Source organism: Cherax quadricarinatus, chromosome 41, assembly GCF_038502225.1.
Source record: "Cherax quadricarinatus isolate ZL_2023a chromosome 41, ASM3850222v1, whole genome shotgun sequence".
In the NCBI taxonomy this organism is placed as follows: domain Eukaryota; kingdom Metazoa; phylum Arthropoda; class Malacostraca; order Decapoda; family Parastacidae; genus Cherax; species Cherax quadricarinatus.
The window spans coordinates 15,533,521-15,547,869 of record NC_091332.1 but is presented as its reverse complement, the minus strand read 5'-3'; the positions used below and the strand labels follow the sequence as shown (position 1 = coordinate 15,547,869).

The following is a 14,349-nucleotide window of genomic DNA, read 5'->3' as shown; positions in this document are numbered from 1 at the left end:
CACACACACACACACACACACACACACACACACACACACACACACACACACACACACACACACACACACACACACAGAGCAGAGGTATGATAGAGCTCACTGTTCAGGGAGAGTGACCTAGTAGGGACCAGTGAAGAGACGGGGCCAGGAGATAGGACTCGACCCCTGCAACCTCAACTAGGTGAGTACAGCTAGGTGAGGTGAGTACACACACATACACGCATGCATATACAACAGGCCTAGTGTCTAATCGACATGTGCCTAGGACAAAATAGTAACTAATACACACACAGCCTATGGGCGCCTAGCAAACCTAAGAACAGCATTCCGCCATCTTAATAAGGAATCGTTCAGGACCCTGTACACTGTGTACGTTAGGCCCATATTGGAGTATGTGGCACCAGTTTGGAACCCACACCTAGCCAAGCACGTAAAGAAACTAGAGAAAGTGCAAAGGTCTGCAACAAGACTAGTCCCAGAGCTAAAGGGTATGTCCGAGGAGGAGAGGTTAAGGGAAATCGATCTCACGACACTGGACGACAGGAGAGATAGGAGGGACATGATAACGACATATAAAATACTGAGAAGAATTGACAAGGTGGACAGAGACAGAATGTTCCAGAAATGAGACACAGCAACAAGGGGACACATTTGGAAGCTGAAGATTCAGATGAATCACAGGGATGTTAGGAAGTATTTCTTCAGTCACAGGGTAGTCAGGAAGTGGAACAGTTTGGGAAGCGATGTAGTGGAGGCAGGATTCATTCATAGCTTTAAGCAGAGGTATGATAAAGCTCATAGTGCAGGGAGAGTGACCCAGTAGTGGCCAGTGAAGAGGCGGGGCCAGGAGCTCGGACTCGACCCCTGCAACTACAACTAGGTGAATACACACACACACACACACACACACACACACACACACACACACACACACACACACACACACACACACACACGTGTCGGCCAGTCTTTGATACTGTTTCACACAGACGGCTAATTTACACATTGCAAAAAAAAACATAACATGCAGGGACAGCGTAGAGATTACTTCGGTAAGTCACCGAGTGCCTGTCACACAGACTGGAAAAATCCTAGAAGCTAATGGTTATTTAATCACGTGTATGTACCACCTGCCAGCTAGTGGTTGTTAACCACATGTATGTAGCAGATGTAAGTTAGTGGTTATTAACCACGTGTATGTAGCATCTGTAAGCTAGTGCTTGTGTAGCCAAATATATAAAGCTCCAGTAAGCCGGTGGTTGCGTTAACACTGATATTCAATACGAAAGCAAATGCTTTCGTATTGAATTCGTATTGAATTCGTATTGGTTTCGTATTGGTTTCGTATTGGTTATCCCATGACACGATGTCAAGTGACACTTGTCCTGTGACCTGACAAATCACAAGTGCAGATGTTGTTGCACTCTTACAACTAGTACTGTTCACACAGCGCCTGGGAAATTTTACGGCAATCAGGTAAAATTCCTTGGATCAAGAGCCTCTCACCTGGATCACGGCATCTCCAATGTAGACGAAAGTGGAAAAAGAAACAAATGCAGCACTGGGCGATCTTTACTGGCAATATTTCGCTCACATAATGGGCTTTATCAGGTCACACACAGATCTGTCTGACTTAGTAACGCCCACCTTATAGGCGAAATATTGTTAATAAAGGATCGTTTTTTTTACTGGAGTTGTGATGATGCTCATCTTGAGGATGATACAAGTGTCGTTCCCCAAGATTTGTTGCTAGAAGTAGCGCTCTCACTGACCTGCTTGGAGGCGGTACATCCAACACGTCCATGTGTGCTGATACACAAATAACCCGCACATAGAAGAGAGGAGCTACGACGACGTTTCGGTCCGACTTGGACCATTTACAAAGTCACATTTGCACTCTGGCAGAATTATTGGGTTTTTCTCGCTCATAAAAATGTAAGATGGCAGGTAAATTTCATCTCCTATTTACATTGAGTATTATCTAGGTTTAATAATCCGAATTTATTTAAGGAATGTTTAAACTTTTAATTCTAAGAAATACTAAAAAATGAAGAATAAACTGGAACATGTTGAATGTAATTACATGTGTCATAAATGATAAACTAACAAGAGGAAACATTTCTTAGCATTATTAACAAAGAAAATGAAAAAAAAAGACGTGCAAAATTGCAAATTAATAAAGAAATCGGATAGTCTCCCCCTTCCATTCACACAGATACACACACACACACACACACACACACACACACACACACACACACACACACACACACACACACACACACACACACACACACGGCAAGCGATGTAGTGGAGGCAGGAACTATACATAGTTTTAAGACGAGGTATGATAAAGCTCATGGAGCAGGGGAAGAGAGGACCTAGTAGCGGTCGGTGAAGAGGCGGGGCCAGGAGCTGAGTCTCGACCCGTGGAACCACAATTAGGTGAGTACACACACACACACACACACACACACACACACACACACACACAGGTGCAGGAACAGAGACGGAAAAACAAAATGAGCTGACAATTTTTTTTTTCAGAGCGAGAACTGTACGTAAAGAGAACAACGGTACTCGATGAAATTTATTTTTGGATCATCAGCAGTGATGGATCACGTACTTAATTTGAAATCGGACGATCAAAGAGGTGCGACAAGTACAGAACATACACGGAAAGACATATTGCAAGGGTAAAGCGAAATGAGAGTAAAACAGAGAAAGACTTACAGAATTTAGGGTACAGCGACAATAACTAACAACTGCCCAACCCCATTAATCCCTCCCTTGCTACACAGCTCCTCATCTCCCTTTTTTCCCTGCCATATACCTCTCCCTCCCCCCTGCTATACATCTCTCGTCATTTGACCTTCGCCAACTCTTCATACTCCACTTCCTATCTCTTTCCATCTGCCTCTTTCTCACGTGCTACTTACATCAGTTCCTTTTACCACACTCACCCCTTACACGAGAATTCCATTCCGATACCAGACTGAGACAAAACTATAACTTCCAGTACAAAAAAGAACGATAGAGGAATCATAGCGCTATACAGAAACAGAATCAATTACAAGAAAAATGAACTGAAAGGACAGGACAGTAGAGGATCAGACACTGTAAGTCTCACAAAAATAAATGCATTAATCCCAGAGGGATACCTTATAGTGAGAAGAGTCGAGCCGAAAAGACCTTAACATCAGAAAGTTTACTTACCAAACAGCATGAGGATTAGGGAATTTACAACATACTTAACAAGGGACCAAAGTTGGATTATGACGTCAAGAAGAGAGGCATAACTTACCTAGAGATTGTAGCACTGATAAAATTGAGTTTTAATCAAAAGGAAACAGACTGGGAAGCTTAGGATGTGCATAGAGAGCCATAAACATTAGAAACAACAATGATGGACGCATTAATGAAATATTTCATATCAATAACATCGAGAAAAAAAAGGCCAGCAGGTGATGAACCAGCAAGATTGGACCTAGTTTTCCACCTTAAGTGAATCGTACAGAGGTGACTACACACTGTTAAGTTTTGAATAAGTGGAAGAAGTGAAACCGAAGGGAAATGTACGAAGAACAAATACTGCAGGAGAAAAGAAAGGTGAAATATATACAGCGATGAGAGTTTTCTATATGAAGACCAGTGAAAAACTGAAATGTATATATGAGCAACCCAGGAGATGAAGGCCTAGCCAGAAAGTACCAAGTCACAGGAAGGTTCATACTGAGACTATAATTATTTTGCTTATGCTAAGTGCTAAACCCGTCTTAGTCATTCATGATGTGTAAGCTTAATCCTCTGTACAATGAGCGCATGACAGATACACTATGTACACACAGTTACAATTAAAAGCAGAAATAACGAAGTTATGTCTAACAAGAGTTAAAAATAAAACAAAGCTAGGATTATTATTATTATTAACTGTAATAATATTTATTACAGTTATAAGGGGCATAGGGCGCTGCAATGCTAGGATGAAAAGAGCTGGAAAACTACAAGAAATGGGAGATGACAAAACAGGCAAGAAGGAAAAGATGAGAGTTAGTAAGTAGGGACAAGGAGGGAAGCAGTGGTAAATAGAGTATTACAAGGTATTGATAGCGTCAGCAGTCACATAAGAAGATCACCCTAAAAGAGCAAGTAGTAAGGCTGGAGGAGGAGGAGGAAGCACTCACAGGAGATGAACAGAGTGGCATGCGAGGTAGCCGAAAAAAAAAATCAAGGAAAAAGTTATTGAGGCAGCGATGGCTGTGTGTGTGTGTGTGTGTGTGTGTGTGTGTGTGTGTGTTAGTTACCATTGTGTCCTAGGCACATGTCGATTAGAGACTAGGCCTGTTGTATATGCGTGTGTGTGTGTGTGGTGCCGAATAGGTAAAACTTTGTGTGTGTGTGTGTGTGTGTGTTTTGCATAATATAGCAGGTTTCACAAGCAATTATTAAGTAAAAACAAACTTCAAAAATCCCTATTAACGAAGAGAATCGCATTAGACAAATTATGATAGCGTACTTGCGTAAATACACGTGTTACGCGTACGTTCTGGGGCGAATAAATGGGCAGAGAGCTAATCAGCAGGAGCGTAACAGAACGAAATGATATGACACTGAGCTGAACTGACTCTTGATTTTAACAGTTCCTCCTTGTGCAATGCCCATTAGTGTGCATTCAAGAGTTGAAGAAATTCGGAAGAAATTCAATTTGCAAAGCTTTTAGTAAAACAACCAACATATTCGGATAAATGGTCGTTTCGGATAAGCGAATGTTTTTCTTTCTGAAGTGTGACGAGTAAAAATAAGTAATGAATTTATATATACATTTCTTGCCTGGAGTGAAGAATGATTCGGTTTTGCTGAGCAGGTCTGAACACACCTGTCGTTGACAACACACCTGTCCTAGACAAAACACCTGTACTAGACAACACATTTGTCTTGAAACACACCTGCTTCAAAACAACCCACTTCATACTGCTGCTCCATGCCGAGGGACTGATCCCCATATATATACCGTCACTACTTCGGCTGTCACCTCTTTATTTCGACAGAAGCCTGCCGAGCAAGCGAAAAATACCGTCGGGAAATATACCAAACTGTCTTACACATCTACTTGCCGATATTGTATACCCTTAACGTAATGAAACACACCTGCTTCACATCTGTCTCACAGCACACCTATGCCTCACAGCACACCTGGTGCCAGAAAATAAAAAAAAATGGATGTTCCGACTCCTTTATAATTTATAAGTTAGGAAACGTTTTCGAAATAAAATATATCCACAAAAAAACTGTTCAACTATAACGAAAACGGTTAAAAAATAACCATGTGGTTTTTCTTAAGAAATAAAATTCTAATTATCGTGTCCATGCTCATAAAACAAATTATCATATTCAAACAGCATTTTGAAAGACAAAGGAAAAATGCTGTAGCCGTGGGTTTTGAAGATGTGGTGAGGGTCGGTAATGATGTGAAACTTTTCTTGAAAGTGCGTCAAGGAAATGCATCAAGACACATTCAAAATAGGTGCATGAAGGCACATTCAAGGAAGGTGTCTTGATGCTGATGGCTAATTGACTACTTTAGTGGTTGGTTCACACGACTACTGCCCATTTCTTCGTAAAAGAGGAGACATATTGTCTACAAGATCGTAATATGATACGAGAAAATAAAGAAAAAGTATTTGTTTTTTAGCACAATGAAGAGCAAGAAGAGGAAGCCGCAATCATAATGTGGAAAAAGAACGTTACCTAAATACTACGAGGGAAAAAATGATTGATTGGTTCCTTTGAGAATTTCTAAAAATTCACTCAAACATATGGCTTGACGACGGTTTTTTAAGGGGACGAAAACTTTAGCCAATCCCTCTCCCAGCTCTCCAGGGCTCTGAGTTATCTTCTATGTTAATGTTACCATATTATTTGTTAAGGTGCATATAATGAATATTAGTGATTGTACTATATGTACGTGTTAACGTAATTATCCTGTATGTAAAATTTCATTTGTTATTCATTTAACAGTATGTTAATCGTACATTGTTGAGACATGTGACGCCGCCACGTTTTACAATGACGTGTCACAAAGACCCATGCAACAGTGACGTGTCACACAAACACGTGTTACAGTGACATGACAAAACAGTCACGTGTTACCCCTAACACGTGACTTACCCACCTCCAACGCAACACATTAATGTCGCCACCTGGATTACAAACCATCAATTACTAAATGGATTGTTTCTCTCTTTGCAGGAGGGCGCGGTGAGATGGCGTCTGCAGCACTCAACAGCGGGCTGCTGGAGGCATTAGTGGCGAGAGGAACCACGCCCCACACCTCCAGGGACATCCATCCGCCCACTCCCAACACCGAGGACCCCGCGGCCGCCCATCACGCGTACTTGCACGCCCACTTCCAGGCCGTCGCCTCCCACTACGCCGCTGGGGGTGACCCCCACGATATGTCCACTTCTGGAGGTGACGTCACGACGGAAGACGACGAGGCTAGTCTCAACGACCAGCTTGGCCACTATTACAGTAAGACACTCGGCGAAGACCATCTCTCTGCGTCAGCCAAGAAGCGGCGCAAGCAAAGCAAGCCTGTGCGCCTCCCCACGCCCCAGGGCGACACGGGCGAGGTGCAGCAACAACCTCCCATCAAAACTGAAGAAACGCAGTTCGACTCAGAAATGTCTGATCGATCGGCGGAAGGGGAAGAGAACTTTACCTGTCCTCACTGCCACTTGCAAGCACCCTCGGATGACAGTCTCAGACGCCACATCATCGAGGAACACATCGGACGCCTGCTTAGTGATGACGAGGCACGACAACAGCGCCAGCAGCATCTGCGGCAAGATCAAGAGAGCGCAGAGCGTCTCAAGAACGAAGATGGAGCTGCGCCACTCAACCTGTCCAGTCCCAGGTGGGAGGGTGGAGCCCCGACTGCCAGACCGCAAGATGAAGACGTCCGCAGTCCTCCTATCTCAATTCCTATGCCGCCATCATTCGGTGACATGAAGTTTCCCTTGCCCGGCCTCCTGCCACTAGGACCGCCACACTTCCTGTTGCCGTTCTTGCAACAAGCAGAGCATGAACGCCTGTCTGCAGGCAGCCATCCGTCACAGAACTCTCCCCCATCTTCCTCAACTAATGGTCAACACCATCGAATCTTTAATTTACAAGCGTACTGTGATCTCTGTAACAAAGAATTCTGTAACAAGTACTTCCTTAAGATTCACAAAGGAAACAAGCATGGCATTTACTCTCCGGAGGTTAGTAGCTCTCCTACGGGCATTACCCCTGGTCACTCCACACCTCTGGGCCCTAGTGTGCCCCTGGCCTCGCCCCTGGGCCCTAGTTTTAGTTCAGGAGGCCTTGTTGGATCTTCTTACGCTGGAGCCTTCATCTCCGCCACCATGAGTAATCTCCCACTGAGACCTCCGCTGCTTCCCACTCACCCTGGTGCCAGCAAGCCTTTGCCCATACCGAAGACGGAACCAGGTACCAGCACTACCACCACCAAGCCTGGAGGCGTCATTAACCTCGAGGCTTACTGTGAGCTATGCCAAAAGGAATTTTGCAATAAATATTTCCTGAAGCGCCACAAGTCGAAGATTCACGGCATAACCATTGATGTAGTAACCAAACCCAAGACTCCGGGTGTGGTGCCCGTCCGTGTGGCACCAAATAGGCCTGAAGGTTGGTGTGACGCCTGCAGGAGGGATATCGGTGGCCGGGCAGCACTCAACGCACACAAGCTGCAAGCTCACGGACCGCACATCGTAGCTACGCTTCCATCACCCCATAATACCTCACCCCAGTCTGCAAGAAATCCTCGAACTTCAACACCCAGTGACAGACTGAAGCACAGTCCAGATCACAGGGACCCCAGAGAGTATTTCAGCCCGTGGGAGGCACTGAAGGACCCACGTGAGCCAATCAAAGAGTTATGGGACTCCAGGAAAGACATAGGAGAAATACCAACTGAAGCGAGGGATCAAGCAAGCGATAATCCAGCGCGAAGTCCTTGGGAGAGGCCCTTGGGATCACCCTGGGATGCTATTCGAGAAATACCAAGAGCTACTGAGGGTTTAAGAGAGCCACTCAAGGACAACCTTCAAAGGGCTGAGTCATGGGGTAAGCAGGAACCCCGAAGCAGCAGTGAGCAGTATAATCACCGCGACAAGAGTAGCGGTCCCCTTCCTCACTTCGATCGCTTGGCAGATTCATCCCATGAATTTTCTCTCGACAGTCATGATATACGGGCAGTGAGGGAGGAACAACAGCGGGAATGGGAGATGCAGCAACAGCGGGACTTAGAGCAGCAACATCGCGAGCGAGTGCAACAACAATATTTAGAACATGAACGGCAACACCGTGAACTAGAACGGGAAAGAGAACTGCAGCAGCTGGAACGAGAGGAGTGGGAACGTGAGCGAGACCGGGAACGAGAGTTATACAGGGAACAACAATTAGAACGTGAGCAGTATGAACGAGAACAACGAGAGAGGTTACTTACTGATCAACGTGAACTTGAGCACCAAGGGGAAATCAAGAGAGAAAACCAAGCCGAAAGCCACCAGGAGCAACTTTATCAGGAGGGCGAAGGACGACAGTGTGAACGGCAAAATAGTGAGCCTGAGACAGAAGAATGTGAGAAAGGAGAACGTACCAACTTCCAGTATATTCAAGACAATTTTAAAGAAAAGCTTCACGTGGATGTCAAAGCAGAAACGATGAAGAGACAAGAAGGAGAAAGCTCCGAATGTCGGCAAGAAAGACCAGAAAGTCATGAAGGGCCAACAAGTAGAGAGGAAGAGGTGGCTGATCGCGAAAAAATGTACGATGGGCAAGAGGGAACCGAAGGCCGCCCAGTTAGGTGCGAAGGTCGGGAGGGAAGCCTTGAAGGTCACGAAAGTAGTCTTGAAGGTCGTGAGGCTGGACCTGAGGGACGTGAAATTGGTAGAGACCCATCTCGTGAGGGCTATCGGACACCAGGGGGCAGCAGCGCTGACGAGAGCTCCCGGGATACTGGCATCATCGCCCGTGTGGGCCAGCCAGCAATGGTTCAGGCACCTCCCGGAACGAAGTTTACCCCTGAGCAGCTCCGGCAGTTGGGAGTCATCAACCCCGACGCCTTCTGTGAACTCTGCTGCAAAGAGTTTTGCAATAAGTATTTCCTCCGCACACACAGAATTAAGAAACATGGCATTTACACACCCGAGTTCTCCGACAGAAGTAAAAACCAACAAAAAGAGAGCTCCCCTATGAATCTTGCACGACTTCTAGAGCGTCAGGCGCTCTATGTCCGGCCGACACTATCAGACACTGACGGTGACCTTGATTGTGACCTATGCCGTCGTCCCTTCCCCAGCCCTTATATTTTGCAGATGCACAAATACTATTTCCATGGATCAGGACAAGAGGCTGGGCACCAAGAGCCTCTGTCTCTGCACCCACAGCCGTCACCGCACGAGCAGTTGAGGCAGCTCGCACTTCATGCCCAACAACAAGCTAGGCAACAGCAGCAGCAACATCAAAAAAGAATGCAAGAGCAACAGAAACAACTAGAATACCAGCAGAGGCTAATGAAACAAGAAGATCAGAGGGAACAAGCTAGACTGGAGCATGAGAGTCTGCAGTCAACTGTTAATGCAGAAGGGCAACCGGAGAGAACCGAAGACCTGCCTCGCCCTTCTGTGATCGAGTCGGCAGGGTCTGGAGAGTCGGACGCTAGCGAGGACCTCCGCAAACTTCAGTCTATGATACTACAGCTCAACCGTCAAGGAGAGATGGGTCTGAGGTGTCCCTTGTGCAACAAGGACGTCGGCAACAAGTACTTCCTGCGTGCACACATGATGACAGAGCACGGAATCCTGGGTCATGAGGAAGTGTCGGCACCACCCAGCGAAGGAGCCCAAACTCCAAAAACTCCAAGAGAACCCACCCTGAAGGTGTCACCTCCATCCACGCCTACAGGTGTAACCCAAGCATTCTGTAGTATTTGCAAGAGAGATTTTTTCTCTCGGTATATCCTACAGCAACACTTGCTAAGTGCTCATGGGGTGTTTACGCCCCCTGCACCTCCCACTTCCTTCATGGAACGAATCAGAGCAGAAGTAGAGAGTCGTGAGGAACGGAAGCCTCAATCTACTTCTCGGTCCTATTGTGAAATCTGTAACAAAGAACTTTGTAATAAATATTTTATGAAGACTCACATGCTGAAGATGCATGGTATTAATGTGGAAAATGGAGTCTCTGGAGGAGTGACGTGTGACTTGTGCAACAAAGAACTGTGCAGCAAATACTTCCTCCGTGTGCACAAACAAAACACTCATGGGATGGTCGAGGAAGGACGAGAAGGTGACGAAGGTATTGTCCCCTCAGACATCGAGTCGTGTCCGCTTTGTCCTCGCCGCTTCAAGAACCTAAAGTGGTTGAAGACCCATCTGACAAGCGACCATGACGACGCTGGCAAGGACAAGTGGCGCGAGATAGAGGGGTCGCTGGGGGTGCAAGAATCTCCCCAGAAGAGCGAGCCTACATGTGGTTTGTGTGGCCTAGCAGTGCCCGACTTGGTCTCCCTCCAGCTCCATGTCATCAAGATGCATGGCTCTCCAGAAACACCCATGGAAACTGATGCACAAACCCCAGCCAAGGATTCTAAGGCCCAATCTCTACATTGCTCAATATGTCCATTCACAGCATCTTCACCAGCTTTACTGTTGGCTCACGCCCGTACTCACACCCGTGGGATGGCCCCCTTACCAGGTGTTCTAGGACAATCACTTCCTTGTCCACTGTGTTCACAAGTATTACCTGGTCTGGAAGCTTACCAACACCACCTACTACAGCATCAACTACAAGGTCTTCTGAAACCATTGCTAGAGAAAGAAATCACCCATCCTGAACCTGACGCTCCCGAGACCTTTAAGGTACCAGTAGAGACGAATGAAGAGACCCCAGCACGCGCTCCACCCACCAAACGCAGGAAGAGGTGGCGGTGTTCTCAGTGTAGTCGGCGCTTCCGGACGCGAGCACTGTGCCTGGCACACGTGCATGCCATGCACAACCCCAGAGCACGTGGCACCTGGCTCGGCCGCCCACCTGTCCACCGCCGCCTCTACAAGTGCCGTAAGTGTGGCGCAGTAGCGCAGCGCCTGACTTCTTTGAGACAGCACATTCGCGAGCAGCACAGTGCGGGACCAAGCGTGCCCACTACGCACGCCACGCCCACCAAGCCGCGCTCAGCTGGACGCTTCGTCATGCAGCCGTTCCTGATGAACAACGGGGGGTGTGAGGCAGGCAGCGAGGGAGGCGACGATGGTGACAAAGAAGAAGCGAGGCGGTGTGAGCGACAGTTCGTCCCGTCACTGGTGTACCTGCCGGTGGCTCGCCGCGTTCACCGCCCCCTCACCGTCTCCTTCAGCCTCACGCCTGCGTGATCTCCGCGCCCCACGGCGCTCCACATCTCAGGGTCTCGTTCTTCTTAAAAGTACAATCACGGGGCGGACTGGAGCCGGGTGGTACGGCTGTGGGTCCAGTCCAGTGGGCCGCGGGGGCCCGCTGTGCTCCCCGTCGCACAGGTGCTACACGCCCGTCGCTTGCCGTAGGCGGACAGCGCGGGTGGGATGATATGCCGCGGGTGGTGTTCCCTGCGTGGCTCGTGGCTCGCTCCGTACTCTCCTTTATATCACTGTACCTCAGTAACAATCAAAACCGGGGGAATGCCCGCTGCCCACGCCCGCGCCTTCGGGCGTGGGTGTGATGGCGTGCAATTCGGGTTGTGAGGGCGCGGGCAGGGCGGGGGTGTTGGCTGTGACCAACACTATGTTATATCAGGAGGCTTCCACCAGCTCGATACTTACACACACACACACACACACACACACACACACACACACACACACACACACACACACACACACACACACACAACACACACACACACACAAACACACACACAAACACACAAACAAACACACACACACACAACACGCACACTTGTCATGTATGCATGCACCTGTCCAAGACTGACACCACAGATACGCACCTGTCCTACGTTGGTGGACATACACCTATCCAACGCTGACGACAAAGATATAAGTCCTACAATGATATATACGCACCTGTCCATCATGTACACATGCTATATATCACGGATATCTACATAAAAGTTTGCAGATGTCCAAGATAAATAAAATGTGTATGTATGGATATGCACATCTCTTCTAGTTTCATTCCTCCACAAAACATATTTCACATCAACGTCATCATCATGTGTTCTTGTATCTCTCCTTATCCCTAGGTCCCTCACCAGACCTTCCTCTGCAGTGTGTTCCGTCGCACGTCCCTTGTCCCTACGTAGCATATATCGTCCGTCCCACGTCCTTTGTCCCTATAATATATACTTCATTCATCACAAGTCCCTTGTCCCTACTTAGCATACATCATCCGTCACACGTCTCTTGTCTCTACGTAGTGGACGTCCCTTGAACACTCGACTCCCAGCATATCTTAGGCTATCACAAGGCCACTGCTTTTGTGTTCACCGTCACCAAACAATTGTTACCTATATATCCTTGTCCCCCCGTGTACATGACCCCTGCCCTCACGTGTCCCACCTTCTATATCCTACATACAAAATATCTTATATCCCTCTCTGTCCGCATTATCAAATATCCTGAGTTTCAAAGTCTTGTCATTTACGTTCTATTTCTTGTCATAAACTATTGTAACCTGATCGCACAATCACTTCAGTCTACTCGTCTACATATATCCCAAATGTTCAGAGACTAAGTCATAATTAGCGGAAGGAGGATCGAGCCTCCAGCATTCCATGCACAAAATTACTCCACGGTAGGTTTAGTCTCCACTAAATACGACCCACAACACTATACATATCGCCTGAGCAAATTTCAACTCCCAAACAAGCAGCCTTCGTTGTTAACTGATTAAGAGCGTTGCATCATACAAGTTTTATACACGGCAAGTAGTATTTAGCAAATTTCTGATACGTAAGCTTGGCACCTGGGGCAGGTGTGTGTCAGGTCATGCCCAGCTGGTGAAGTCACCGCTGTCAATAGAGGGGCCTTCCCCCGCTCCTGTGCCCGATGCCCGACCGTCAGGGATAGGAATTATAGGTCTTTTACATAATATTATTATAACTATTACTATTATTGTGAACCTGAATACATATATATAACTGTCCAGATAATGATTAGCATTGTATACTGGTCTCTGAAATGTACATGTGTATGCATGGCTATATATATATATGCATGTACGTGTGTATGTATAGATGTACATATGTATGAACTGATGTATGTATGGATGTATATACGAATGTACGTGTGTATGCATGGATGTATATATGTGCAATGTATTCATGTTAGAGCCATGTGGTGTCATTATTTACTGAATAGGATGGAAATTACACCCTCTTCTCACTTCTGCCTCTTCCCAACCCAACTCCCTTTCTCCTTTCCCTGAACCTCCCCCCAGTCTTTTTATCCCGACCTTTCCCTTCGTCTGCCAAAGCAAAAACGTCACAGCGTTCTTGTACAGTCTAGCCATATTAATTTTAGCGGATTTAGTGGTTTGTAATACTATCCATATTAAAAACGAATACTGTCATTGTTCAAGCTATGTTATTTTTTTCGAAAGTGCTGAGGCCTGATTCTGTTTGAGAAGGAGCTCGGAGTGGGGCCCCAGGCAGTGTTGTGTGTGAGTGGGACTCCAGACTGTGTTGTGTGTATGAGCTGGATCCAAGTCAATGTTTTGTATGTATCAGTGGGACCCCAGGCAGTACTGAGTGTATGAGGCGGACCCAAGCCAGTGGCTTGTGTGAGTGAGTGGGGATTCCAAGCAGTGTTGTGTGTATGAGTGAGATCCAAGCAAGATATCAACATAGGTATTAAATCGGACGATCCGATCAAGTGTGCCACAAATATTATGTCAAACAGATGGAACCAACCTGTATCCAAACTCCAATCCCACTTCCTTAGTGCAAGGCTCAAAATTAAATTTTAGTTGCAAAATTTTATAATTATATAATTATATATATATATATATATATATATATATATATATATATATATATATATATATATATATATATATATATATATATATATATATATATATATATATATATATATATATATATATATATATATATATATATATATATTAGTGTGTAATGTCGTGCCGAATAGGTAAAATTGGTCAATCAACAAGAGCTCATTTAAAATTAAGTCCTTTCTAAAAAAAATTCTTATACGTTTAAAGATATATTATTTTCATTTATGTTAACATAAAAAATAATAATTTTGTACCAAAAGAACCTTAGAAAAC

The 14,349-nt window shown here is 46.0% G+C and overlaps 1 protein-coding gene across 1 annotated transcript in view; it reads left to right on the top strand.

Annotated features, from left to right (window-relative positions):
* Positions 1-14,023, top strand: part of LOC128695909 (uncharacterized) — a 137,014-nt gene extending 122,991 nt beyond the window's left edge. Inside the window, exon 2 of the mRNA XM_053786857.2 lies at positions 6,250-14,023. Within this exon, the coding sequence (XP_053642832.1) occupies positions 6,264-11,438 (5,175 nt within the window). The 5' untranslated portion in view covers positions 6,250-6,263 and the 3' untranslated portion in view covers positions 11,439-14,023. The remainder of the gene's footprint in view (positions 1-6,249) is intronic.
* Positions 14,024-14,349: the final 326 nt, after the last annotated feature.